Source organism: Pelodiscus sinensis, chromosome 10 (genome assembly GCF_049634645.1).
Source record: "Pelodiscus sinensis isolate JC-2024 chromosome 10, ASM4963464v1, whole genome shotgun sequence".
NCBI classification, from domain to species: Eukaryota; Metazoa; Chordata; order Testudines; family Trionychidae; genus Pelodiscus; species Pelodiscus sinensis.
The window spans coordinates 41,034,999-41,062,796 of record NC_134720.1 but is presented as its reverse complement, the minus strand read 5'-3'; the positions used below and the strand labels follow the sequence as shown (position 1 = coordinate 41,062,796).

The 27,798-nt window shown below is 39.3% G+C and overlaps 1 protein-coding gene across 11 annotated transcripts in view; it reads right to left on the bottom strand.

Annotated features, from left to right (window-relative positions):
* NLGN1 (neuroligin 1) overlaps positions 1 to 27,798 on the bottom strand; it is a 676,946-nt gene that overhangs the window by 515,833 nt on the left and 133,315 nt on the right. For 6 of the 11 annotated variants that reach the window (XM_075937978.1, XM_075937977.1, XM_075937975.1 and 3 more), the window contains exons 2-3: positions 14,068 to 14,874; positions 13,575 to 13,634 (exon numbers count right to left, since the gene is read on the bottom strand). In XM_075937978.1, the coding sequence (XP_075794093.1) occupies positions 13,575 to 13,634; positions 14,068 to 14,560 (553 nt within the window). In that variant the 5' untranslated portion in view covers positions 14,561 to 14,874. Of the gene's footprint in view, positions 1 to 13,574; positions 13,635 to 14,067; positions 14,875 to 27,798 lie in introns of those variants that run through there. The other 5 variants (XM_075937981.1, XM_075937983.1, XM_075937980.1 and 2 more) reach the window with 2 other exon arrangements.

Below are 27,798 nucleotides of genomic sequence, written 5' to 3'. Positions count from 1 at the left end.
TTTACAATATGCATTACAGTTGAGTCCGAATTATCCGACCTTCGGTAAACCGACATTCCCCTTTATCCGACCCTGCAGCTTCCAGGGACAAAGCGGAGCCGGCAGGAGCGGCATCGGCAGCTCCAGGAGAGCGATGGGGCAGCAAGCAGGGCCATTCTCCCGGCCCGTGCCCAGGAGCTGCAGGAAGGGAAGGAGCCAGGGCCAGGCAGGGATGGTGACTAAGCAGAGCCAGCTACAGTAGAGTTCCTATCATCCGACATTTTTGGTAATTCGACCACCTGTCGGTCCAGTTTAGGTTGGATAATCGGGACTCTACTGTACTTTGCACTTATCAATGCTGCATTTCATCTGCTATTTTGTTGCCCACTCATGCACTTTTGTGAGACTCTGTGCGGTCAGATTTTGACTATGAATATAACTATCTTGAATAATTTTGTATTACGTGCAAATTTTTCCCACTACACAGATTACTTCTTTTTCCTGACCTTTGATGAACATGCTGAAGGGCACATGGCCTAGTGAAGATACTTTGGGGATTCCTGCTGTTTACCCCACTCCACTGTGAAAACCGAACATTTATTCCTACCCTTTGTTTCCTATGTTTTAACCAGTTACTGATCCAGGAGGCCTCCCCTTTTATCCAACAATTATTTAACTTCCTTAAGAGCCTTTGGTGTGGTCCTTATCAAAGGCTTTCTGGAATTCCAAGTACAATGTTCTGACTAGATCACTCTAGATTGTTGGCAATCTCAAAGAATTCAACTAGACTGGTGAGTCGTGACTTCCCTTGACAATAGCTAGGTTGACTCTTCCTCCCACAAATTCTTTTTGTGTCTTACAACTCTTATCTTTATTAGAGTTTCTACTAATTTGCCTGGTAATGAAGTGAGGCTCGCCTGCATATAGTTGCCAGGATTGTCTCTGAAGCCCTTTTTGAAAGATCAGCATTGCATTTGCTACCTTTCTGTCATCTTGTACAAATATTGGTTTCAGCAAAAGTTAGTAGTTCTGGAATTTCTATTTGAGTATCTTCACAACTTCTGGGTGAATACTTTCTGGTCATAATGAGTTATTTAATTTAGCAATTTGATCTAAAACCTAATTTGTTGACACATCAGTATGAGGCTATACTTCAAATGTGCTACCCAGAAAAGATATAGCTTTCATGTGGATATCTCCCCAGATCCTCTGAAGTGAAGACTGATGCAAAGAATCCATTTAACTTCTCTGCTGGTGCCCCCCCCCCCCCCCCCCCCCCCATCCAGGGCTTCATGGGGCCAGGGCTTCCCAGGCAGTGCCAACCCCCTGCCATTGGCCTGGCCTGGGCTCCCAGCCAGACCGGCCCAGTTGTGGGTCCTCAGCCCCTCCTGAGGCTCCTGCTCCCGGCTACCAGGGCTCTTTGTTCCAGCACTATCCATGCCAGACCATGGATGTTGTCAGACCAGAGAGTCCCAGATTTCAGAGGTTCAACCTGTACAATTTTAGCTCTGTTAAAAAAAAATCAATAAAGAATTAATAATTATTTAAAAATAAATACCTGTGATTTTGGGCAATATTCTATTGCTTAGTCTTTTTAAAGGCTTTGCCTATTATTCTTCAAAAAATTTAATCTAATCAATTCATCATTGCATTTATACAGTGCTAACCACTGTACTATTTGATTAGCAGAACAGATCTATGCCATAGCCACAAATTTAATAACTGAATCTATACTTGAAATCTAGTCATGCAAGATTACTGAAAGCTAAGAGCCAGACGCTGCTTAACCATGTGGAGAAAAGACAGGAAAGGCGAATGATGATTGGAAAGGGAGCATTAGCTTTGAGTTCAACTTTTCCTTCCATTTAAAGGCCTTGTAGAAGGTCTACACAAGATTTGAGGAAATGTGCCAGGCTTGAAGGGGGCAGAGCTAAGAATCAGCTGCTGATTGAAGAATGCTTCCCTTCAAACTCACTTCTTTGCAAGTTGAAAGTGCTATTTAGTTGCTAAATGTAATTGTTAGCATAGTTAATGTATTTTTATTCTAGAGTTGCCCCAATCTGAAAACTATGAAATTTCTTGAATGTATATCAATTACTTCTTCACCTTTTAGTTCCTAAAAGTCACCACAGTAGCGAACTTCACATTTGGTTACTAAGAAACCAAGTACAAAGGGGTTAGCACCTAAACTTTGCTTATAAGAACATACAAACGGCCATACTGGATCAAACCAAAGGTCCATCTAGCCCAGTAGCCTGTCTTCCGACAGCAGCCAATACCAGGTGCTCCGGAGGGAGTGAACAGAACAGGAACTCATCAAGCAATTCCTCTCCCATCACCCATTCCTAACCAGCTCCTGAGAACAGTCTCCAAATGACCTAGAGAATCAATCAGCCACGCATTAAATCAAAGCCATTTTAAAAACTCAAAATAAACCATTATTTACACTGCACCGCCTTTAGGGAAGGTGCAGCATTTAGCAGTTTATTTGTAGTTCAAATGATGGAATCAGCCAAAATTCATGATTCTATGATTCTATCCACATTCAACACCAAAGAACATTTTAAGGGATATTATAGGCCAGATTCTCCACTCATTAAGCAAATTGCATAACTTATTTCAATCTTATTTCAAAATAAGGCGCTATTCCGAAATGTCCCTTAACCCTCATACAATGAGGTTTACAGGGACGTTGGAATAGTGAGCCCATTATATTTCAATATAACAGGCTTGCTTTTAAGACACCAAATGGCTATATCGAGATACCGGAGGTCCACAGTGTAGACGCAGACAAAATGTATAACCTGATCTTTCCTGTTGCTGGCAAATTATAATATTTTATCTATAGGTTTATTAGATTATTATGATATTAAAAGATAAGAATCCAGAAAGAAAAGGGAAATGTTAGCTAGAAGAAAGTGTAGAATTTGCAAGGGCACTGCAATGGCATTTGGGAAGGAAATTGGGGTTCAGTTCCCAGTAAAGAGTTGCCTATCCCACAGCAATTTGCTCAAATTAACACTTATTGGCAGTCTCAGTAGAGGAACCAAATATTGTATGTCCTGAACTTCCCTCAGTCACGGAGGACAGTCCGTCCCTTCAGGTTGCAGTTGTGGTGACCAGCCAATGGCAGCACATGACACTGCTGCTGACTAGAGATGTAAAACCCTATTTAATCCCCAGGTCCGCCATGGACAGAGGCTGTCCTGGACAGCTGGAGCAACCCCTGTCTGCGGAGGGTTCTGCGAGACTGGAACAACCCCCACCAGTGAACCAGGACTGGTAAGCATCACCCACCAAGGGCGATGCTCATGAGTTAACCAGTTAACCTTTCACATCTCTAGTGCTGACCACATTATTACAGCTGTCTTGTGGATCGATATGACAGTACCCTGTCCAGGCAAGCCATCACTTTTCACAAGCATTCTATAATGCTTAAAAGATTTTTAAAAATAAAATATTAACACTAAAAAATCCTACAACTGTAACTTTACCTTCTGTTTTCAGGGGGACTATTCTAAAAATTCATTCTAGGGAGCAAGAGGAGAAATTTCCCCTTTTATGGACACTGGACAGGAGTGGGAAATGAGAAAGCGAACTCCATGAGCCTCCCCTTGAGCTGTTTTCTGTAAATGCTTCTATTAGGGATCCTGGCCTTTCCTCTGTGGAAGTTGTAACTCAGTTCCCAATCTCTGAGCAATCCTCTAGACTGCAGACTCAAGGCCCACTGTGTGAAGTCTCTGTGGCCACACACTCCTAATCCATTGCTTCAATGGAGCTGTATTGCCAGGATATCTCCATCCTCCAGTTTAAAGAGGGCTGCATGGCACTAAAAACTATGGGCTTGATCCAAAGTCTGCTAAAGGTAATGGGAACCTTTCCGTGGCTTTGAATCAGGTCATTAATGAATCTTCATGTTCCATTTCTTTTTCCTTCCCTCTGGGAAGGGGCAAATTAGTGTGTGGACAATTTCTCTGCATGTAGACCCTGGAAGTATAATCCCCCACTGGGCTGAATTTCAGATTGAGAGATTCAGGAAGATAGTAATTTTCCACTCTTTGTGAAACAGGCTTTTTTATCAGTGGCTTGCAGCCATTTTGCAGGCATAAAAAAAGCAAGAGAAAAACAAATAAAGGCAAGGCTTTTTTTGGTGCTTTCTGTGCATCCTTTTCTTAAAACAACAGTGAGGGGGGAGGTTGTGCTTTTACAGCCAGTTCATAATGTGGGCTAATCAGTTCTGATCTTTCCAATAAAACAATATTTAAAACTTCAGAATCAGCCCCCACCCCTAGTTCTTTTGTGCCACCGTTTAATTAAGACATTTGCAACATCCTGCAAGTACGTCATTATCTCCCATAATTATATAATTACAATTTTTAATGAAATAATTGCACGTGCAGTAGATGCATAGATATAATTACGGTAATTGCATAAGTACCTGTTTCTCAGCTAGCAGATACTTTAAAGAAGACCTTTTTCAAAAAGAGCAAAATATGAGAAACAGAAGCTTGCCAGGGAATGAATACAAATATTCAACCAGTTGCTATTTTCTATTGATTTCAACCTCCAAGATCTTGCTTGTATACGCCCCCCCGGCTGCATAATTCTGAAAGGTTCAAAGATAAATTTTAGTGAATATTAAATCATGCTAAGATACTTCAGCACTGTTTCTGATCCTAAAGCCCACTAAAATCAATGGAGCCCTAACACCAAGATCTGATGTTCTGGCTATTTAGTACCTTAACAAGAGATTGGGCTCTTTATTGCTATCTTTATTCTAAAAAAATGAAACAAAAACCTATACACGAATAGCAGTTATTGCAGGGGAAAAAAATCACTGTTTTCATTCATCTCTAGAAATCAAGGGGCCAAATTTTGGATTGCTGCACAAATCCTGAGAAAATGGGCCTTGTGTGGGTGTTTTCTATAGCACCGGTGTATGGGAAAAGAAGCTACTGTTTAGCTGCTCATCAAAGCTACTCCAGCTTGCCTTACCAGCTGCAAGTAGTGGCTTTGGCCTTGACTCCATATGCAGTTTTTGCCCAGTAGCTATACAGATGAATCAAACTCTTTCCTCCACAGATAAAAATCACTGCAGAACACGTACTATCTTCACGTAGCCTCTTTCCACTGAATTGAAGCAATCCTAGTCCAATAAGGACCTTCCACACTTTTAGCAGCTATGGAAGGTAAAATGCAGCATTAAGGTAACTGTGCTTTCCCCTGGCTTGTTATCAATAAACAGGCCAAAGATAGAAAGTACAGAATATTTACTGTATTTTTAGTGTTTCTGATGCTCCACAAAGGCAGTACCTTTTTCTAACAGGTGATATGTGAACTGCTGTCCACTAAGAGACTGCTCCTATGCAGTAGTACTCTTTGCTCAAAGGAACTCTCTCTCAGTGGATCACTCAGCAGAGTAAGGATTTACTCTGTAGTGTAAGTGGAACAAAACCAAACAAACAAAAAAATCAACCCTTAGTTTCATATCTGAATCAAGTCGGGTTGCCAGGTGTCCAGTTTTTGCCCGGACAGTCCAGTATTTGTGGCCCCTGTCTGTTTAAAAAAACAAAACAGAAAATACTGGTCATGAAAAATGTCCAGCGGGCGGGGAACGTGTGAATATAAAGATGCAGTGACCTTTTCCTTTTTGCTCAACAAGTTTAGCCTCACCCCCCCCCCCCCACACACACACTTTTTTTTCCCCCTAATCAATTTCCCTCCCGTCCTCCCCCTCCAAGTTCGGGATTTTTTGTGAAAGTATCTGGCAACCCTAGAATCAAGTGTACTTTTGAAGAGAAATAATGAGCTATAGCCAGGAGCTGATTCTGGATGCTGCTTCAGTGGCACACAGGAACCACTGCAAAATTCTACTAGCATAGAAGCAGGGTCACTTTACACTACTCTACTCCCCTTCCCCCATATTGCTACTACAGACAAACCGGGGGATGGTAGGGGAGGCTCAGTCATTGGCCTATGGAGATTCTGGATTATGCTGCAATTAATAAACAATCTAAGAAAGGCTGTCATAAGACTGACCAACCCTGGAAGCTGCTCTAATTTATGTTCAGGGCCCCTGAGGCAGCCCAGAAGCCAGGTAGTATAAAGATGGCCTAAAGCCAGATTTGCCCCACTTCTCTTTTGCACTGTGCATTCGATGCTGCTTTTCTCAGGAGATGCAGCATGGCATCCAGTCTCACGAGTTTATTATTGTAAGCATGCAGAAATAATGAGCAAAATACAAAAAAAAAATCATATTAATAAGTGGAAGGAAAATACTTGATATCCCAAAAACAAATCTCATTGATGTTAAGCTCATTAAAGCAGTGAGGTTCTCAATGCAGAGTATAATTAACAATACTCCAGATATCAAAGGAGAGAGGAAAAAAAATCACTAAAAGTAAGACGAAGGCATGTAAATCTGACAAAATAAAGTAAGTGAAAATTAAAAGGGCAAAAGAATTATAAGCAAAAAGAATCTGAGAAAAACAAGAAAATGATATGTCTAATAATAATCAAGTTATAAGCGGATTATTAACATTTATAATTGAGACACTATAAAAATGGCTTGACAAAATGTAGGCATATTTTCAGCTTCAAAACATTTAAAGAATTGCTAAGAATGGTACTTGTATCCATGTACATGACAGAGAATAGAGGAATGAAGAGAATGAACTCAGAATAATAATACAATATGGAAAAAGATTTGAGAAAAGGAAAGCACAAGAATCATAGCTATTGAAAAGCGAAAAAGTCATATAATCTTTGTCACTGCCAATATATGAATGCACCCCACCAGATATTTTTATGACTAAGTTTGGATAGCTTTAATTACAAAATTCAGAAAGAAGAATTAAAACATTAGCATTTTGCTTTCAGCTAGTCTAAAACAAGAAAGGGGGAGGGGAGATGTCCAAACAGCTGTATGCTATTTAGAACAGTTTTATCAGGATAATGATATTTCAGAGTCCTGAATGTCTGTGTGTGGGAGGCTGTAGAAATTGAAAGGTAAGCAGTAAAATCAGGAACACTGGAATGAAACTAATTTAAACTGAATAGAATTAGAACAGGATTCCAGTCTGATAAAGTTGCATCTCTAGTCAAGGTGTGTGCCTCAAGGTTCTTCACAAAGTATGGTTAAGACAAAGTGTTGGTTGCTTTGGATGGGCTCACAAGATGCCTAAATAACTGTACATTTAAACATGACTTCCATCAGTACAGATGACAGAGTTAGTTTGTGTTTTAAAATTCAGAGCCTTAAAAACTTTCTACCATGAACATTACCTCTCTGAGCAAAATTACTGTAGAAAGTGTGCGAGAATCTGAGCACTATACATTATTTCAAATGTGTCATGAAACTACCTCACATCTTTGAAAAACTGCTTCCTCCTGAAACTAACAGCTTCAGTTAGATAGGGATGAAAGGGTCTGTACAAGACAGTGTTTGGTTCATTATCTTCATCCATGTATTCCTGATACAGAGGCGCAACAGGAAATGCCTGTGTGGGGGCTAAAGAATGAACCACAGGAACAAACAACACTTCAAACACCAACAAAAATAGAACATTCTTGTTTTATGCAGTGCACTAATGTTGGGGACCATGGTGCTAAATTAATGCCTGCTGCTACTGCAAGGATGAATCTGGCTTCATGAGTCCAGAATCAGTCAGGAGGCATCAACAGTAAATTCTCCCAGTAAGATCTTAAAGACAGACTTTCAAGGGTAGTAGGTGCCTAAAGCCAGCCCCTACGTGAGATTTAATAGCAAGAGGGTCCTTGTGCTCTCACCCCGCCTTTCCCAAGAAAAGTCACAATCTGATCCTTATTTCCTGAGAAATACTAGCTGAAGTAGATTTGTATTTCTTACAAAAGACAATTTTGTCCTCAATTCCCTCTGAAATGAATAATCAGGTTTCTTGTAGGAAGTGCTCAGCATTTCGTAGAACTCAGTTCAAGATGACCAGGAGGGAGCATCACTGGAATATGCAAAATTCTGATGGGTACACAAAAGACACAACAAGATAAAAGGCTATCTGAACTAGCCATCATCTTTATCTGAGGAAGCCTGCTCAGTGAATTTACACAAGTGTCCATCATTTCCGAGGTTCCCCTCACTCCTCTTTACTCTAACACTTGACAACAGAACAACCAGCATCGTGAAATTCTTTTAGGCAGTTTTGGAACAAACTCACATGAAAAACAAAAGTAAGTTCATAGAATCATAGAGTTGGAAGAGACCTCAGGAGGTCATCAAGTCCAGCCCCCTGCCCAAGGCAGGACCAATCCCAACCAAGGAAGTTAAGATAGGCTTCCTTCATTCCATCTTAAATCCATACAACATGGGTGGGGAACCTCAGGCCCAAGGGTCAGATGCAGCCCTCAGCTTGCCTGAATCTGACCCCCGAGGCTTAGGGCTTCCCCCCCAGCATTGGGGATCCCATGCTAGTGCTTCAGCTCTCCTGCTACCCTCCTGGGGGCTGAAGTACACAAAGTCTAGCTGGGTCCCCCAGACTCTGGTGTGCAAGGGGAATGAGGGGAGTGTCTTTTTCGATCTCAGTCGGGGCCACAGTAAGGGTTTTTTCCCGCTTCTCGCTTGGGTGTAGACCCTGACTGATTTTCCTGAGGGTCAGTGGCCCCTGACCCAAAAAAGGTTCCCCACCCTGCCCTACAATGTATGCGATTAATAGTACAATGCTGTAATATTATTGATGCCACTCACTAAAAGCAACTGGTTGTGTTGAATTTTTTTAATTGAAAAAAATATTTTAAATTAAGATGGGATGTTTTCCTAACAAATCTGTTCTTGTTTAAACAATTAATTCAGGAGCATCTTGTGGCCAATGTTATACAGGAGGTCAGATAATATGATCATAATGCTCCCTTCTGGCTTTTTGATCTATAGTGTCCATTACAATGTCTAACAGAACTTTTAGGTTCAGTTGCTTTTCATAGAATCCTAGAATACGAGAACTGGAAGGGAACCAATGATGAAGATTCCACAACCTCCCTAGGCAATATATTCCAGTGTTTAGCCACCCTGACAGTTCAAAAGTGTTTCTTAATGTCCAACCTACACTTTCATTGTTGCAATTTAAGCCCATTGCTTCTGGTCCTATAATCAGAGGTCAAAGAGAATAATTTTTCTCCCTTCTCCTTGCAACACCCTTTTAGATACTTGAAAACTGCTATCATGTCTCCTCCCAGTCTTCTCTTTTCCAAACTAAACAAAACCAATTCTTTCAGTCTTCCCTAGCAGGTCATGTTTTCTAGACCTTTAATCATTTTTGTTGCTCCTCTCTGAACCCTCTCCAATTTTTCCACATTTTACTTGAAATGTGATGCCCAGAACTGGACACAATACTCCAACTGAGGCCTAATCAGCGCAGAGTAGAGTTGAAGTATTACTTCTTGGGTGCATCTAGACTACATGGCTCCATCGATGGAGCCATGTAAAGTAGTTTACTCAGCATAGTCAAAGAAGCAGGGATTTAAATAATCCCCGCTTCATTGAAATAAAAATGGCCGCCACGCTGTGCCGACAATCAGCTGATCCGGCACAGCGCGGCAGTCTAGACGTGGCGCAGTCGACAAAGGCCCCTTGTGTCTTGCTCACAACATTCTTTTTAATGTATCCCAGACTCACTTCCCCTTTTGTATACGTGAAACTGATTTTTCCTTCCTAAGTGGAGTACTTTGTATTTGTCCTTATTAAACTTCATCCTATTTCCCTCAGACCATTTCTCCAGTTTGTCCAGATAATTTTGAATTTTGTCCCTATCCTCCAAAGCACTTGCAACCTCTCCCAGCATGGTATTATTTGCAAGCTTTATAAGCGTACTCTCTATGCCAATTCCTGAATTGTTGATGAAGATATTGACCAGAACTGGCCCCAAAACTGATCCCTGTGGAACCCTACGTATTATGCCCTTCCAGCACAACTGTGAACCATTAATAACTGCTCTCTGAGCCCCATCCGGGTTTCATTACCATCATCTTCCTGGGACTTCTTCCTATCTCATCCAAACTGTTAACTTTTCTTACTAATTAACTGGCAACTTTATATAGTTAGTGACTGACTGATTCAATTACTACCACTCATCGTACAATGAGACTTTGAGTAAGGTTTCTTTCAGTGACTGTACCTGGAATGTAAGCGTGGATGAGTTGCAGTTAGAGTTATGCTCAATATTGTAACTACTAGCATATAGAATCATAGAATACTAGGACTGGAAGAGACCTCGAGAGGTCGTTGAGTCCAGTCCCCTACCCTCACGGCAGGACCAAATACTGTCTAGACCATCCCTGATAGATATTTATCTAACCTACTCTTAAATATCTCCAGAGATGGAGATTCCACAACCTCCCTGGGCAATTTATTCCAGAGTTTGACTATCCTGACAGTTAGGAACTTTTTCCTAATGTCCAACCTAAACCTCCCTTGCTGCAGTTTAAGCCCATTGCTTCTTATTCTATCCTCAGAGCCCAAGATGAACACGTTTTCTCCCTCCTCCTTATGACACCCTTTTAGATACCTGTTGCCAGAAGGATGTAAATTAGACATACTGAAACTGCTAATGAAGCAGGGATTTAAATATCCTGTGCTTCATTAGAATAAAAATGGCGGCTGCTTTTTGCCGACGTGCCACTTTTCCGGCAAAAAGGAGCAGTCTGGTTGGGGATCGGTCAACAAGGAACGCCTTTTCCGACCGACCCCTTATGCCTCATGCAACGAGGTTTACAGGATCGGTTGGAAAAGGCTTTCCTTGTCGACTGAGCCCCGTCTAGACTGCTGCTTTTTGCCAGCAAAGTGCTTCGTTGGCAAAAAGCGGCAGCAATTTTTATTCTAATGAAGTGCAGGATATTTAAATCCCTGCTTCATTAGCAATTTAGGTATATCTAATTTACATCCCTATGGTGACAGAAGGATGGAGTCTAGACATACCCCTATAGACATAACCCAGAGAAGTGGATCTGAGTATGTCAAAGTGAAACAGGTAAACTTCTGCTGTTCTTCCCTGTGAAATGTAGTGGCTTATGGATTAAGTTGGAAGAATAACTACAGTATTTCAAGTAATTATTTCGTTGTTCTTTCAGGTTTACCTGCAAAGTAAATATGACCTCACCTACAGTTCTCTCCCTTTCACTCTTTTTCCCCCAATGTCTTGATTTATTTTAATATTCTCTAAAAGTAACGTGTGTAATCTTCAGAAAATGAGGAGGCCCGACATCTTTATTTATGACTATGTGAATTACCATCTGAGTGATAGGAGGCAAACGATTCTCAATTAATTACACATTCTTGGTGATCTGCATAACAACCACTGCAGCATTGCACATTAGTTGAAGGCTGCAAATTACTGCAGTTATGAGAATTTGGAGAAGATGGGAATAAGGGCTAATGTCTGCCAGAATACCTTATTCTCTCCCCTTTTACCTTTGTTTGGTGTTCTGCCCTCCTCCCAGACAGTAAGAGCGTCTTTAAAGTACTAACCAAACTATATAAGTTTCAAAGGGGTAGTCATGTTAGTCTGTTACAGCAAAAACAATGGAGGAAACCTGTGGCACTTGTGGCAGGATCAGTCCCACTCCTGGGCCCTAGCCCGCTGTTCAATTCACAATCTTACAGTTTAGTACTGTGACAATGGCCCCACTTGCCCTCGACTTCGGTCCCCCAGGTAAAAGGGCATTGGGATAGGTGCCCCTGGTCAGCCTGGGCTGGGTAAACAGTCCTCCCCAGCTACTGACTGAACTCTCAGGCTACCTGGGGGAAGGAAGCCCAAACACTTTTTGTGGGAGCTTCTCACCCCCACCCTCGCTGTCTCTGGCAATGCTATCATTCCCCTTCTCAGTCTTTCTGATTCACTCCTTATCTGTTATAATCTCCACCTCACTTCAACCTCTTCTCCCACTCTCTACCTCTTCTCCCCAGCAGGAGAAGCTTTTTAAAAAGCTCTAGGGCAGCCTCATGTGAGATCAGCTAGCCCTAATTGATTTATAGCAGACCCATCTCTGCTGCCCCCACTCCGCCCATGGTAACTCCAGGTCAGCTGTACTTGGCTGCCCTGAAGTAACCCTTTTCTAATTAGCCATTTCTGCTTTTTTAAAGCTGCCTTTCTCCTCTTCTAATCTAGCCCTCTGACCTCACCCTGTCACACACCTTAAAGGCTAACAAATGTATATAGGCATAAGCTTTTGTGGGCTGGAAGCCACTTCATCAGATGGAGGTATACAAGGATTATAAAGTATATAATCCACAAAAATAAGAATAATATGGAAATATACACAAAGCATGTCTTCTGTCCAAAGTCCAGAAAACTGCACCAAGAAATAGGCCTAAACCACTGATGAAAGTCAACCCTTTCAGATCAGAGGCTTAAGCTGCTGCTCCACATCTAGGCACCTAAATAACAGCAGCTGATTTTCCAAAAGTACTGAGCGCCTTCTCACTAATGTTGAAAGCTAATAGGAGTCGTAGAATCTTTGAAAACCGGGCCATATTCATGTTGAAGGTAGGAGCCTAAACATTTTGGCCTCCTTATTTAACATTATTTCTTGACATGGCCCTTTATGCTTAATTATATAGCAGATTGACCTGCAGTTATTGGCAAATTATAATAAAATATTATGTCAGAACAACTAAAAATATCTTAATTTATATACTTGAATGATGAAACAGAGTAACCATTATGTTTCTACTGTGGATTTCAGAGTAAAGGCAGCTTCTAAATAATATGTTGTTTCACATGTTTTAAATTCTCTTCATAAGCACAGATGTACAAATGATATACTGTACCTCAATAGCTTTGGGAATCTGCAAATGTTCACAAAGGAAATTTGCAAGTTCTCCCTTACTAACAGCAAAAGACTTCAATATTGGAACAAAACAAACCAAAAAATCAGCCTGGAGTTGTAGTTTCCAAATTATGGGGTCAAAACATTTAACATTTCACTACAGCCCTATTAAGAGATTTCTGGCCTTACTGACACAGCAAAAGCAAACTCACTCCCAATTTTTAAACTGTATAAGCTGCAAAAGGTGTGTCACATGTGAACTTTATACAAGATAGCATTGCTATACATTTTTTAAAATAGTCCATATCACATATCAAATGTATATTCTTAGTTTACTAAAGAAGTTCTGCTTTCGGGAACATTACAACCATTGCTAGGGCTTTTAATCCCTACACTACTGAAATAAATGGGTGTGGGCTTTTTGCTATTGATGTCAGTGGCAACAAGACAGTCTCTAATGCATCTGCACCATGCACTATGCATGCATATGCTGTAGTAAAACTTGAATGACACTTTTCTAGGCTGAAAGGTCAAAGTACAAATAGAACTGTCAATGCTGTCTGCACAGCAGAGCACAGGAGATATCAGGTGTAACTGAGTTCAGGCTTTAAAAATGCTATCCTCTTATCTGCTTTAACTATGCCTCTATGTAATTATCTTTCTGGATTCATTAAATACAAGATATTCCCTATCCTTTTACTTCATAGTATCAGTAATTAGCCATTTTGCAATTTGTTACTTGTTCTTCCTCTGCAAGGTTTTGGTTTTTTCCCCCATTTTTTTGGGTCCACTTTTATACATACCTCCTTTTCTACAAATTTTCTTGCCGGGTTTTCTGGCACATTCCTTGGATATTCTTTTGACTGAAAAATGAATAGAAGACTAGAAAATAAAATGGAGCTCCATCACAGACAGTAGGAGCATGCAACACCACTATCTAACTTAAATATGGCCTGCTTTTATTAGGTGCGCAGGATTCCCAGTTTGTTGTGCCTGCACATGCAATGGATAAAATGTTGATGCATCTTCCCAGAAGTCAGTGGGTGGGAATGAGAATTAGGTACCAACTTCAACCTAAAGTACACGTGCTGTGGGAGAAAGAAAATGAGTATAGACAGGAAAAAAAAACTCTATCGGAACAGATGCATACACAGAAAAAGCAACATGCACACATGTAAAATGCTGGCATGCAAACGAGGAAAGCCATGCATGCTACCAGTACACATGAATTAATATGGTTAAACCTTAGAATAGCAAAATAAAAAGATCTCCTGGTTTTGCCTGCTATTAACTCACCATCTTCAGTTGGGACATATATATTTAAATAGAGGCAGTCTTCATTCTGATCTTGTACATATGTAGAAACTACATCCAAGTTATTAGTAAACCACACAGGAAGCATGACTTCAGGCAATCTGCCTTCTATGATGTTCTGGGGACAAACTGGAGCAAATTGTGTAGCATTTTTTATATCTGACCAGGAAGATGGAGGTTCTGGAGGTTGAAATCGACGCTCTCCTACTGGCGGGGCAGCATATGGAACCCCGAGAAATTGAACAACAGGCCCCAAAATTTCATTATTAAGTTCCTTCTTAATTCCTCTTATCTTGCCAAAGTTGGTGGTCACCACTGGGTCAATATCATCCAATTTTTGTGAGGATACAGCTGCAGCATGAAGCAAAAATCCAAGTATACAAAGAACAAAAGTGGCATCCAATCCCATATGTAATAGACGGACCATCATCGCTCTCCATACACAGTTCAGCCACATGGATCTTGGAAGGGCCATGGTCCCACATTAGTTGTATAGCTACAATGAAGCAATCTTATTTATATCCACTTGTGTAAAAACAGAGGCAACTGAAGGAAATGGATCAAGTTTCCTATATATAAGCCGGTAAGAAAAATCTCAAAAGGCTTTTCACACGGCAAGTGTCTTCCATTGATTTCACACTTATTGAAGAAGCATCTTCACACAGCACTATTTATCAGACTACATCCTATTGACAATTCTGTTTTCCATAGTAGCAATATGAAGAGAGCGGCCATTTACTGCAGATTCCCCACTTATAAATCAAATCCAATTAGCTGCAGGTCTATAACCTGGAGAAAATGAAAATAAATCATTAGTATGAAAGAGCTAATAGGGGCAGAGCAATAGCAAGATGTTTTACAAGTTATTATACATATATTATTTGCTAGAGTCATGTAAGTAAAATTCTACAATAAAGAGTTTAGGAGTTCCATGAAATGGTGGGTGAACTACTAATTACTGGATTATTTATAGTGTTGCCTCCTTAGTTTGCAGAGTTTTTCAGAAGAAACAGGCCTCATAAAAATTCAGTTTCAAGATGCACATTTCTGAAAATAAATAACTTGCTGTCAGCTCAGATTAAATGTTTTACTATTCTATTGTTATATGACCTAACTGTCCCAAATTCCATTTTTAAATTGTTAGAAGTAGGTTTATCAAGATAATAGTAATCATAGATTAATTACTTTATTAAATCTCAATATCTAGTAAAAGCAAGTCAGATTGAGATGCTGAATGCTAAAACAGAATAACTGATTTCATAAAATAGATTACATATACATATAAGAAATACTCATTTGCCCATTTTAAAATGTAATTTACAATTCAAACACTAGGCTTTTCCGCTCTCCAGTTGCTTCAGTCTTGTGGAATATGTTATCGGGTATAACATGAAATACTATGCTTTATAGGATGACTTCTTAAACACGTATCTGTCTCAGATAGCTAATGGAAAATCAGGATGTGAGGATTGTGGCACTCATTATTGACAGAGAAACAATTTTTACAAAAATTAACTTGATTTCTAAATATTTATAATGCAGCACCAAATTCTGGTCCTTCTGAAGTCAAAGCAAAACTTGCACTGACTTCCGAGAAGCAGGATTGGACCTCAAAGGCTGCTTTTTTTGGAAATTATTTGAAGAGAGTAATGGACATACAAAACAGATACACAGACAAGTCTATCACAATTCTCATTTTCAGACTGATTCCTTGCAAACTATTGACTGCAGTGAAAGACACATATGTGCAAGGAATGCAGAATTAATTCCCTCTACTTTTAATTTGCAGTACAATCATTTAAATGCTCCCACAAGTCCTTTCCCCCACCCCCAAACACCAGTATGTCTAGTGCATGATATCCTAGAAAAATAATCTGCTAGGATCAGAGACTATATAATCTGGAATTCCAAATTCTGTTTTCAACTCTATTTTATCACAAAGGTTTTGATACAGGGACTGTGATGAGGTAGTTTTGAAGATTGCTCAGAACATACTGTAACATCTTTCCTTTTCATGTTAATCACATTGCCAACACAATTTACAACATACTCTAATTTTAAATGCTGTATAAAGTACAAAGTAATAGGGTAATCTTGCACTCATTGTAAAACAGTGTGTAATGTACAGGAAATGAGTTTTACTTAGTATAGGCCACATTTTGAAACACCTTTTCAGACAGCATTGGCAGCTTTAATGAGAATTGTTTTTATCACGCCTATACACATGGAAGAGCAAATTCAAAAGAAGAGCTTGTCTAACAGACAGTCTGCCCTGCAGTTTGGGTTATTAAAAAGGAGATTGTAAAAGCTATATAGGACAGCAGGAGATTTGGTTCATGTCTAATATTCCTTTAGCTCTGAAAAATCTATCTCAGAAGGCAATAAGGAGATAGATGTGGCTTTTTGACAATTTCATCACTCTCTGCTAATTCTAATACTGTAACTTTTGCTGTGAAACTATATTAAGATACAGAAGACAGACTTATGCCCAGAATTGTTGTTTCAAATTCTCAGTGCTGGAAACATACAGTTTTACTTACATACATTAACCTGTAGCAATGGTTTGTGCATTTCTATTTAGCTTCATAAAGTTGCAGAAAGGTACCTGGACAATTGCATCTGGGGAAGATTTTTGTTTTGTCACCTTTCAGATTTTAGAGACAGCAAGAGATTTCTTGGGTATGAAAAAGGACAAGGCATGTCAAAGACTGAGGAGCTGAGGTCAGTGAAACCAAGTTTAAATGAGGGAAAAGTTGCTTACTGGCCCTTGCTTTTGCCAGTGGTAAAAGGATATGATCTGCTCTCTGCCCTTCCCTCCTCTCCCCTCACAAAATTCTGAAGTTCTCTATTTAATAGTAAGTACTTCATTGGAGCAGCTATCCCACTAACTGATATGGTTTGGGGGATGTCTAAGGAGAAATCAAATTTAACAAAGCAGCACCAAATAATGTCTTCCTTTTGTTTGCATTTTGAGCTGCTGAGTCAGTTCAATGGGGAAAATTACCAAGATATGCTTTAAGTGACAGTTCATTTAGCAGACTCTCTGTCAAAGCTAGTTTTCAGTGACTAACACATGTACTTTTTTGGTCAACTCCAGTACGCAAACAGATAAATCTAGGTACCAAAAGCAGTTGTCTTAAACAGAACATGCAGATAAATAGTTGGCAGTAGTCCCCCTAATAGTTCAGATGTCAAAGGGTTTTCCCCCTAATTATTTTCTGTTTTAACTATTTCTGTAAGTGTGGAGCTGTGTTTTTAAACCATTCCAAAGGAGGTCATGCCCAGCAGCTATACTGCTATGGTGTCACTCTGCCATTCAAGGATAAAGTTTTGTTCAGGAGGCAGAAGTGATCAGAACACTAATCAGTAATTTGTTTGGCTATTTTCATTAGTCATTACTGGTCAGCAGGAGCCAAGAGAGCAAAGGGCATATAATCCAGTACATGGGAAGGGATTCCAGTGGCATCTGCATATATATGTTTGGTTTTTAATAGGCCTTTTTGTACTGGCTAAGAGAAGATTTTTTTAATGAACTAATCAGAGATCTGACCTCCTAGGGACAGTCTACTTTTGGGATAGTGGAAATAGTACATTATTTCTGCCCCATGATAGCCACCCTGAGGCAATAAGACTAAAACATGAAGTTGGTTAAATATAAGAGAGTGTTTAGCTTATTCAAGTTCTTTTGGTACAGTTGGACAATTCCACAAGGACAAGAGACATTGGACAAGGGTTTAATTAGGCCACAACTTTATTATTTGATGTCTGTGACTACCTGACAAATTAAAGTGTACAGTGCCATGTTTCTTCCCCAGTTACCCAGAGGGCTTTTTACCAGCTCCTCCTCTTTTTCCATCCAACTGACTCCAGTAAATTAAGTGCAGGAACTCCATGGAAAAGGGAAGTTTTGGGTACAGGGCTGCCCTTTTAAAACCCTGCATTCCTTGGGGATGAGTGAGCAACCACATTGACCCCTTTTGCAGCAGTGTTCATCTTTCTCCCCCATTCCCACTCAACCATACAGCACTGTTCCTTTCATTCAGCCTACTAGCCAAATACTCCTTGCCCCTCTTAGAGGTGCAGTGCGGTCACTCTAACCCAAAGATCTATTTTTTTAGAAGTGAGGTGACCTCAGGACAAGCTGGGACAAGAGTGAAACATATGTACCTGTTCTACTTAATTGTTGCCAGAAACTTTCTTTAGACTCCAGCATGTGTTCCCTGTAGAGCTTTCCCCTGATACCTGTTCTGGAGCTGACTGGACAGGAATCAGTAAGGAGAAAATAAGTCTTGTGATGTTGCAATACTATCAGAAGCACCAGTGAGCAAGTTCGGGAACAAGTAGAATGGTGGGCTGGAAAGTAAATTAACCAACAGTGGTAAGCAATTTGAGGTATTTGGCAGAGTGTAAAGATAACTATTCATGGCTGTAGCGTCAGACTATACTGTGGTCTAGACTTAAAACTCCTCATTGTCAGATGTTATCCTTCTCTGGGATCATTGTTACAATGGAATACATCACCTATAACACAACATTTATTCTATACATTATTTCATAGGTTTTAGAATTTGAGCATATTGAAGTTTTCTATATTTTGTTTTTCAAAATTTTTTTTTTTCTGAATTTCATTTACATTATGGCACCAATCCTGAGTAGCAGCAGATAAGCATTCATCATCGCTCAGGAGCTAGCAGGTGAGGATGGCTTTAGGACACACTGGGGCTCCTGGTGACCTGGGCAATTCTGGAATAGACCAGTTCCCCCAGCATAATTTAGAACAACTCAGCTCCTCCTCACAACTTATTAAACTTACTTTCATGCCTTAGGGATTTTCTACATTGCACTGGATGCCAATAGCTTCAGTGGACTGTTGCAACAATTGAAACAGTAGGAGGATATGGCTAAATCTTCTTTTCCCTTGGCCATGGCCAGTTATTGGAAACAGGGTGGTAGAAGAGTTGCTATGGCAGCTCTACACAACCTGAGGTAAGTTATTCCATCTTTAGACAGACCTGAGCTAGAGACTTGGCACATAGCTGCCCTAATGTAGCCCATGAAGTACCCCATAATTTGATCCCTTTCCAGAAGCATTTGTGAAACTGTGGCACAAATGTTCATAGAAAAAGTGAACACAAAATGGGCCTGACCACTTGCAAAGCAGTTTCATTTCAAAACTCAAACGAGTTTACAGAAAACTGCAGTATTCATCTCTCTTCAACATCCATCTCCAATTAGAACTAAAAAAACAAAAAATGTTATCCTTATGTCAGCAAACAAACAAAAAAATAGTCTAAAATAATGTTAGATCAGAACAAGAAAGTTACAGGCAGGAAAATACATGGCACTAAAAAAAAAAAAAAAAGACTATATTGCAGCAAAGGGATACGTTGTTTGTAAACATTAACAAGTAGGCTGAAGAGATATATTCTATTCTGGGGCTTGCTTTCTCACCTCTAATATTTAACTTTGCTTGAAGAGAAGTTTTGTAACAAATGTGTCACAATTTCTTTCATCCAATATTAAAGACAGACAAATTGCCCTCTTTTGTACGCAAATGTAGTCAATGGGTTTGTATGAATTTTATTCAAAAAAGAAATTTGTCTTGTATCTTTAAGAAAATTACTTTCCTTGTATTTACATAAATTTAATGCTTTGAAGTCTGTCCAAATGACAGCAGAGAGACCAAAGTCCTGTGTATACACACACACACACACACACACACACACACACACGATGAGAAGTAGCACATAGGTTTCCCCATACTGTCTTGCCAATGTGTTTCAAACTTACAGTATCTAAGTTAAAAAGAAGTGCAGTATCCAAACCCATTCATATGATCTCTGCTGAAACAGACATACCATGGTGCCAAACATTATGGTCACTATTTTGATGCGGTCACCTGCCCACCAGGAACTGAGCTAAAACGGAGGATTTTAAGAGGCAAGTAATTGGCTAATCATGTAGTCGATATAATTTGTATTGACTACATGATTAGTCGATAAGGGAAGGTGCTCAGTCCTGGCTGGCAACAGGTCCTACCCATGCTGTGGCTCTGTAGTTTAAATGTAGTACGTCGCCCAGCTCCTACTACATTTAAACTTCAGAGCTTCTGCAGGGGTAGGTTTGGGACTCGGCATGAGCCGAGACTGAATAAGCCTGGTTCAGTCCCGGCTCGTGCCGGGTCCGGGACCGCTGTGGCTCTGCATTTTAAATGTAGTAAGAGCCAGCCTAGCTCTTACTACATTTAAAATGCAGAATCACAGTGGGGGCAAGCCTGGCTGATCTGAGCGCTACCCAGTGCCAGCTCATGCTGGGTCCAGCAGCCCCTCCCCATGGGGGTTACAATGTGGAGCTGGGAGCCCCCACAGACAGGGGCTGCTGCCAGAAGAGCCTTTGTTCACGGCCAGCCTGGGCTGTCGCAGACAGGGGCTTCTTTGCAGCAGCCTCTCCTGTCCTGATAGAGGAAGCAGCATGGAGTGGTGGGGGCCAGGCAGCACAGCAGAGACTTTTCTAGGAGGAACTGGCTTTTAAACTGGCTCCCCCCCCAACACCAGCTGCCTAGGTTTATCGGGTAGTTGATTACTCAACTACTTGCCTACATCCCTAGCTGAGACTACAGAGGTTATTCCACACAAGTCACCACATAACTATCAGATGGTAAGTACTTTCAGACTGAACTACCTGTGAGTAGACAGAAACCACTACCTAGATGATCAGCTCCATTCCCTATTTACCTCTTCCCTGAGCCATCCACTCCCCTTTATTTAATATTACCTTTATATCTGTAAAGAGAGACATGTGTTTTATTTTATATGTGTAACTAGTGAGAAATAAAATACATAATTTGTGTGTGTGTAATATATATAGTACAATTCTGAGGACTTAAAAATAAAAGAATAGCTAAGTTAAACCAAATGGATGATATAAGACTAGAGAGGGGAAACATTAAATTTCTCTTATATTTTTCAGCCTCTTCATAGTTTTTGGCCTCTTTATAGTTTTGTTCTTTGCATGAGTGGGAATGTTTGCTAATTAACTGGTATCTTCATTATTAAGTGTTCTCTTTAAATACTTTTCTGTAACTTAGATTTACCAAGATAGTAAGACTTCTGGTCATAATCACCAAATAAATTGCTTCTGAATATAACATGCTTTAAGTTTCATGGCATATTCTCATTTACTTTTGTCTTCCATTTTCTGGAATTAGTAACTATTTTTTTTAAATATTCCTACTCCTTAGCTAAAGTTAATTGTTTACTTTACCATAAAGTTGGCTACTATTTTTTAGCATGTAGACTAAAATTGTCTGACATTTTACACAGTAAGTAGGCAATGAAAATGGTGATTTTACCAAGAACAGAAAGAATAGATAACTCTGTCACTGTGTGCAAAGTTTGGACAGTTAAGTTATACAGATTTAAATTAAAAATGACAGCTGCACTGGCTTGGAATATAATGGGTAGTGAAGTGAACCTTTATTCCTTATAGCAGCTTATGGTTAACTATTAAATGGATCAAATATTATATTCAGTTTGACTTTTATAACTATTCTGATAAATACAATATATAATGGGTTACCATGTTCATAGCAACAGTGTGCTTCTGGATGTGAGAATTTTTTGGTGTGGTCTAGAAATTTTGATTTTTTATTAATGATAGATCGTGGGGAGGAGGATGGAAGAATGCCCCAGATAATACTCATGAGAGTTCTCCAATACTGAGCCTTCCTATATATTGAAGATTGCAATTAATTTAATTCTCTGCTGACCAACATTTGACGAAACATTCACATGCTCCCCTATATTAAATCAAATTTGATAGGTCTTACAGTTCATTGTAGCAGTCACAACTAGAAAGCCCCGACTGAAAAGACCAGAAGTTTTGTCATTTACTACAATGGATGAAAGATTAAGCACTAAATTCATACTAAACTTAGATGACTAGTACATATTTATAGGCAAATCTTGATTCAACAGGATTAATTTTGAGTATATGAGCAGGATTTAACACTTTACCGTTGCCCTTTTGTAGATGTTCATCAGATAACCCATGTTTCCACATCAAATATGTGAGATACATGCCAATTTCTGCATTTTTCTTCTCTTTCAACATTTGAGATGCATAAAGCCAAATCCAGAAGTGTACTGGAGAACTGTGAAGGCAAGCAGGTGGATATGTGCAGAGACTCTGGCTATGGATTATTCTTCTAAGAGAACACCATGCTAAACCACTACCAAAGCTTTCCAAATCCATGTTTGTGGAGCTAGATCGATAGCATCTTTAATTCAGTACACAAATAAATACAGTGTATAGATCTGTGCTAAACACAAAAATAGTTGTGTGTAGCCCAGAATCTGATCGCAGTTCCACCAATGTCACAAGTGGATTATGTTTTTCTGAAGAAGAAAAATCCCAGAATCAAACATATAAGTTTGCAGAGCACAAAGCTGTCAGCTCTAACTATAGCTCAGAATCTGGAGCAAGTGTTTTGGTGTGCTATTGCTATACTTATAGCTCTGTAGTATATGCAGTACATAAGGATTCAATATGAGTATTAAATGGAACTATCATCCAGTTTAGGATTCCATTTCATGTGATGTATCATTCTGGTTTTTGATTCTACATCTGTAGCTGTAACTTCACTTGTATTTTTTCTCAAATGAATTTCATGCTTAGCTTGTTTTCCTTAATTAAACTTTCTTTAGCAGTCTCTAATGTGTGTATTATTCAAACTCATTAGTCCTATTCATGCTTGCCTGTCACTTTTGGCTTCACATTCGTATACTGAAGTGCTCTGTTGCTTTATAAAGGAAGAAAACTAAATAATAAATATGAGAAACTGAACGTTTTATGAGTGCCAGTATGAGAAAGTGGCTGCAAGGCCCATAAGGTTTCACACAGAAAACATTACAGCTAAAGCTAACACGCTAACACATCTCTGATCTATAAAATCTGCAGTAATGACAGCAGTAAAGTGTTGTGCCACAAACTGGGAATTTTTCTCTCAAATAAAATAGATATAGCAGAGACTATCTTTACTGTTGCAAAAAAATTAAAATAAAATTTCTCAAAAGCTTAGTGTATAATACAATGAAATGTCTGCTACAATTTACTCTTTCCACCTGACTTCATGTTTTGCTCCTATTATTCAAATGGAAGTTCTGTTTTCCTTGTTACCTGTTTGAAGAAAGATACAGTATCTGCTTAAGTTACAGCAACCTAGTGTTGGGTCTCCTTATGACCATGCTGGCCATGATTCTTGTAATAAGAAATACTTTGGAACTAGGATGCATCAGTGCTCTTTATATAGCAGTTTCAGGACCTTATTCTCCTCTCAGACCAGGCATAAAACAGGATTAATTCCACCGACTTCAGTGAAGTTACATCGGTGGGATCAAGAACTAGAAATATAAATTGTGTTTTATATTGTAATGTTCCTCTTAAATGTGATACAGTGCAACTCCAAAATAATGACTAGATTCAGCCTAGTCAAAAATGATATTTTCCACTTTCAATTAATTTAAACAAATAAGGTTTTTTAAAAATTATTGTTAATAAATAACTTGGAATTCACCTTCTACAGCTTTCCATATAACCAGACGTATGAATACTGAGCTGTTCTTTGCTAAATCAGTTAATACCAACCTGTTTCCCTCATTATCTCATTACAACCAATTCAACAAGTGTTTTGCTCATGCCATCTTTACAAAGGCAATTTTGGAACACTTTTAGGAAATGTTTTAAAAACTTCAGCCCTTTACGTTCATTATTCAGTTGAAAGAACACAATTAACTTGAAATATAGTAATCTCCCCCTATCCAGCCAAAACTATGTTCCACTGTGCCTATCCTGTGTTTTAAATGACACAAGTCCTAATTTAAAAAAATATTTTTTCTTTCCTCTTAATGTGTGAAACACCTAAGCAAACAGATTCAGAGGGAATAGTGAAAGTGACTATGCAGAAAGTATTATATACACAAAGTACAGAAATTTAAAAAGTGGATAGGGTAATTCTCTAAATGTTTTCATTCATAGTAACCTAACCTTTAACTTGTAACAGCACTGGCAAAAAACTTTTTTACGTATGTATGTATGGAGGCCAGATACTCAACCAGTGTGAATTGTTGTGGCTCCATTTTCGCCAATAAAGAATCCACCCCATGATTTTTATGTAGACTGTATACCTTTATTATAGAGAGTGCACAGCAAAACTTGAATGCAAACCTAAGGAAATCCACCTGGTCCATCTCTGCATGGAACCTGACACCCTGCATAGCGATTAGTTAATCAATTGATAATTACAAAAAGCAACGTCTGTTGGAAAACATGTCAGACTTCAGAGGCAGGTGTAGAAACAAAGATGAGACATTAAGGTTGTCTACACAGCAGCGTTATTTTGGAATAACTGACGTTATCCTAAAACAACATAGCCTGCATCTACACAGCAAGCAGTAATTTCAACATAATGTTGAAATAATGTTGAGTTGGAGGACTTCTTACTCCGACTCCTGTAACCCTCATTTTACAAGGAGTGAGGGAGTTGGAGGAAGAGTGCTCTAACTTGGATTCCCTGCTGTGCAGACAGTGCCAAAAGCCGTAATAAGCTATTTCGACTTAAGCTATGCAATTGATGTAGCTCATGCTGCGTAGTTTATTTTGGCTTGAGCTGTGCTGTGTAGATGTGCCCTAAGAAATCAGCAGGATTCCCTCCTGTAATACTGATAAGTTGATAGCATTAAATTCCCTACAATTGCTATACCTTGACACTAGTTACAGGATGTGCTTCCCTTGTGCAATGCTTTCTCAAGTTCTTCCCACTGTCACCAGCCTCTAACTTTCTCCCTCCCTTTGAGACAAGATCTTCTGCAACAAAAAAAATACCAATGTTTCCTCATATGTTTAAATTAATTTCTTCGCAATATACAGAAATAGGACTATACCGATGTAAAAAAAATACAAAAATATGTAATCGTCAGTCAAATCTGAAGATTAAAAATTAAGATTAAACTGTAATAAGTATTTTGGGGATACTAGTACATGCACACAATACAGTGTACCAGAATATATTTTATTGCAATTATTTCTGCTCCTACTTTTTAAAACTATTTTCTGCAGTACTTTCTAATGAGGGTCTGGGAATGGGTGACCTTTTGATTATCCAGTTTCACAGAATGACTGTGTTATGCTCATCATCCTTTTTCAGTATTTAATTTTTCAATAGTTTCCTTTCATGTGATTAAAAACCCCACAAATATGGCAACAACTGATTAAAACAGTCCAGAAATCTATAATACAGATCAACATTTCTATCTGTACGTAAGGAAAGGGATGTCTACAGACTAAATTCAACTCAGCTGCTGCTGCTTCTTCTCTCTTCCCCCAATTCTGTTCTAACAATAGTGTCGTGTGTGCTGATGTCTGAGTCAGTAGTTATGAAATATGCAATTGAGAAAAAATAAAATTAGCACAATCTTCAAGTCTTTCATCTGCTTTCCAATCAATTTATCAAGTTCCTATTCCATCCTGATCTTTAAATCACCCTCCTCAACAGACTGCTCCACCTCCGGCCATATAATCCGAAGCATGCCCACTTTGTTAAGAACATTAAGTATTAACAACCAGGGTATTATATTTTTTGCCAGGTAAAAAATATCCCAAATCAGTTTTGGCCCAGCCTTCTTGTTCATTTCCAGATAATGGTATTGCCATAGGCTGTCTGCATTGCCTTCACTAGCTTCCTTTGCTGCTTTTGTATATCACCCAAAAGGGAGGTGTTACCAGATGCTACTCCTCAGAACACTCAGCATGATTATGTTCGGGCTCATCCTTCCTTCTAGTCACATTCTGCATGACACATAATAGAATACAGAAGTGTCTTTCCTATGAATCTACATTCCCCTCATCCTTTACTGCAAAAAGGCCATTAAAATATTATTTCAATATTTTGCTTACATTCATCAAAAGCAACTAAGGAGAAAACAGAGTAAATTTTATACCAGGGCAATGCTCTGCAAAAATAGTTACAAGGCCAAAATTTTCCAACTGTGACTAAAATGAGGCTCCTAAATCAATATATAAAAATAAGAAGAAATTGATTGATTTTTCAGAGACCACACAAATTTTACAAAAGACAGTGGGAGCTCAACATCTCTGAAAAACAGGCCACTTTAAATATGAATTCAGGAGCTTAGCTTTAGATACTCAGAGGTTAATATTATGGGCCCATGTTTTTAGGTGTACATGTGTTTCATGCATGTGGCTAAGTTTATAGGCCTCCTTGCACCATTTATAAGGGTTGTGTTATTTGAATTAAATACCAAGAAAAAAAAGTAAGTCTGAAAAGCTCATTGTGTTCCTCATTCACCAATAATCAATCTCCTACTGTGAAAAAAAAACAGAAAAACAACCAAGCAACCAGGTGTTTAGAGGTCCCTTAAAATTTGTTTTCAGTATGTTCACAAAGAAATGTTTTCTAATATGAATCACCTGTCGATGTTTACTGGTAGAGGCAAAAACTTCAAATGCATCTGTCTAAATGCAAATATTTGCAGTGGAGGCACTGCCTAAAAAAATATTTAGTGAAATAACTTGCCTGAGTTCATGCTAAAGGGAGCTATTTCATCTCAAAGTCATGAGACATGTAAATGTGCTAAAAACATTTGCTGTTTATTGCAGGTACACCAGTCTGTCCATTTTATCGGAATGCATGTGAATGTAATTCTTAAAACTACAAAGAAATGAACCTTAAAAATAAAACTAAAAATCTAACCCCTAAAACGGTCACTAAAACTGGGAAATGATCTCTTCAGATCAGGGTACCTGCTGCAGCAGGAATGCCAGAGTTTACTCAACCTGTATTTTTTTTTTTTTTAACTAAAACAATTATTCTAATGGAATTGCTCTGGAGAAACCATAGGCAGCCTTAAGATGATTTGAGATAACACCCTTTTCCCCCGATTCCAAGGTAACATCTAGCTTTATTAGAAACCAATTAATATTAAGTAATCTCTCTGATTTTCATTAAACCTGCTGAAAATTGATTCACCCCCCTCTCCCCCAGCAAATCAAGAGGAGGCTCCATTGCATTCTCTAGTGGGAGAGGAAGAAAGAGTACTGAACACCCAGGATTCAGATGCAAGAAGATGTCTGAAGAAAAAAAAAAAAGCTATCCATCAGGCACTACAGCCTAGCAGGAGCAGGCACTGTATTGTCCTGGTGCATCAGGAAGGAATCTCGGGGTTGCACGATGCACACAATAGTTCAGTGCATGGACACAAATCAAGCTGGAACATCTACTTATTTAAAGGGGAGGGGGATAAAGTTGGCTTTGGCTGTATTAGGTAGAGCAACGCGTGCGAGAGGATGCCAACATAGAACGTCCCCTCTTCCTAAGAGATGCGGCTCTGCCTTCTAACCCTGCGCGTCTCTCTCGGGGTGTGCGCGGCCAAATTCCCCTGCAAAGATTTCCCCAAGCAGCAGCAGGGCAAACACCGGAGCGATCCCTGCATCTTTCTACTTCCAGGCATCCAAGACTGCGCTTTGTAAGTTACACTCGCAAGAAAGCGACCAGATAGGAATCGACCCCAACCCTGCCTTTTCCAGGCGAAGTTGTAGACGCTCAAATTTCCGTCTCTTTTGCACACACGCACGGATGTTTTGCAAACAGTGACCGTGCGGCAGCTGTGCAAAATGTCTATGAACTCATTAACCCTG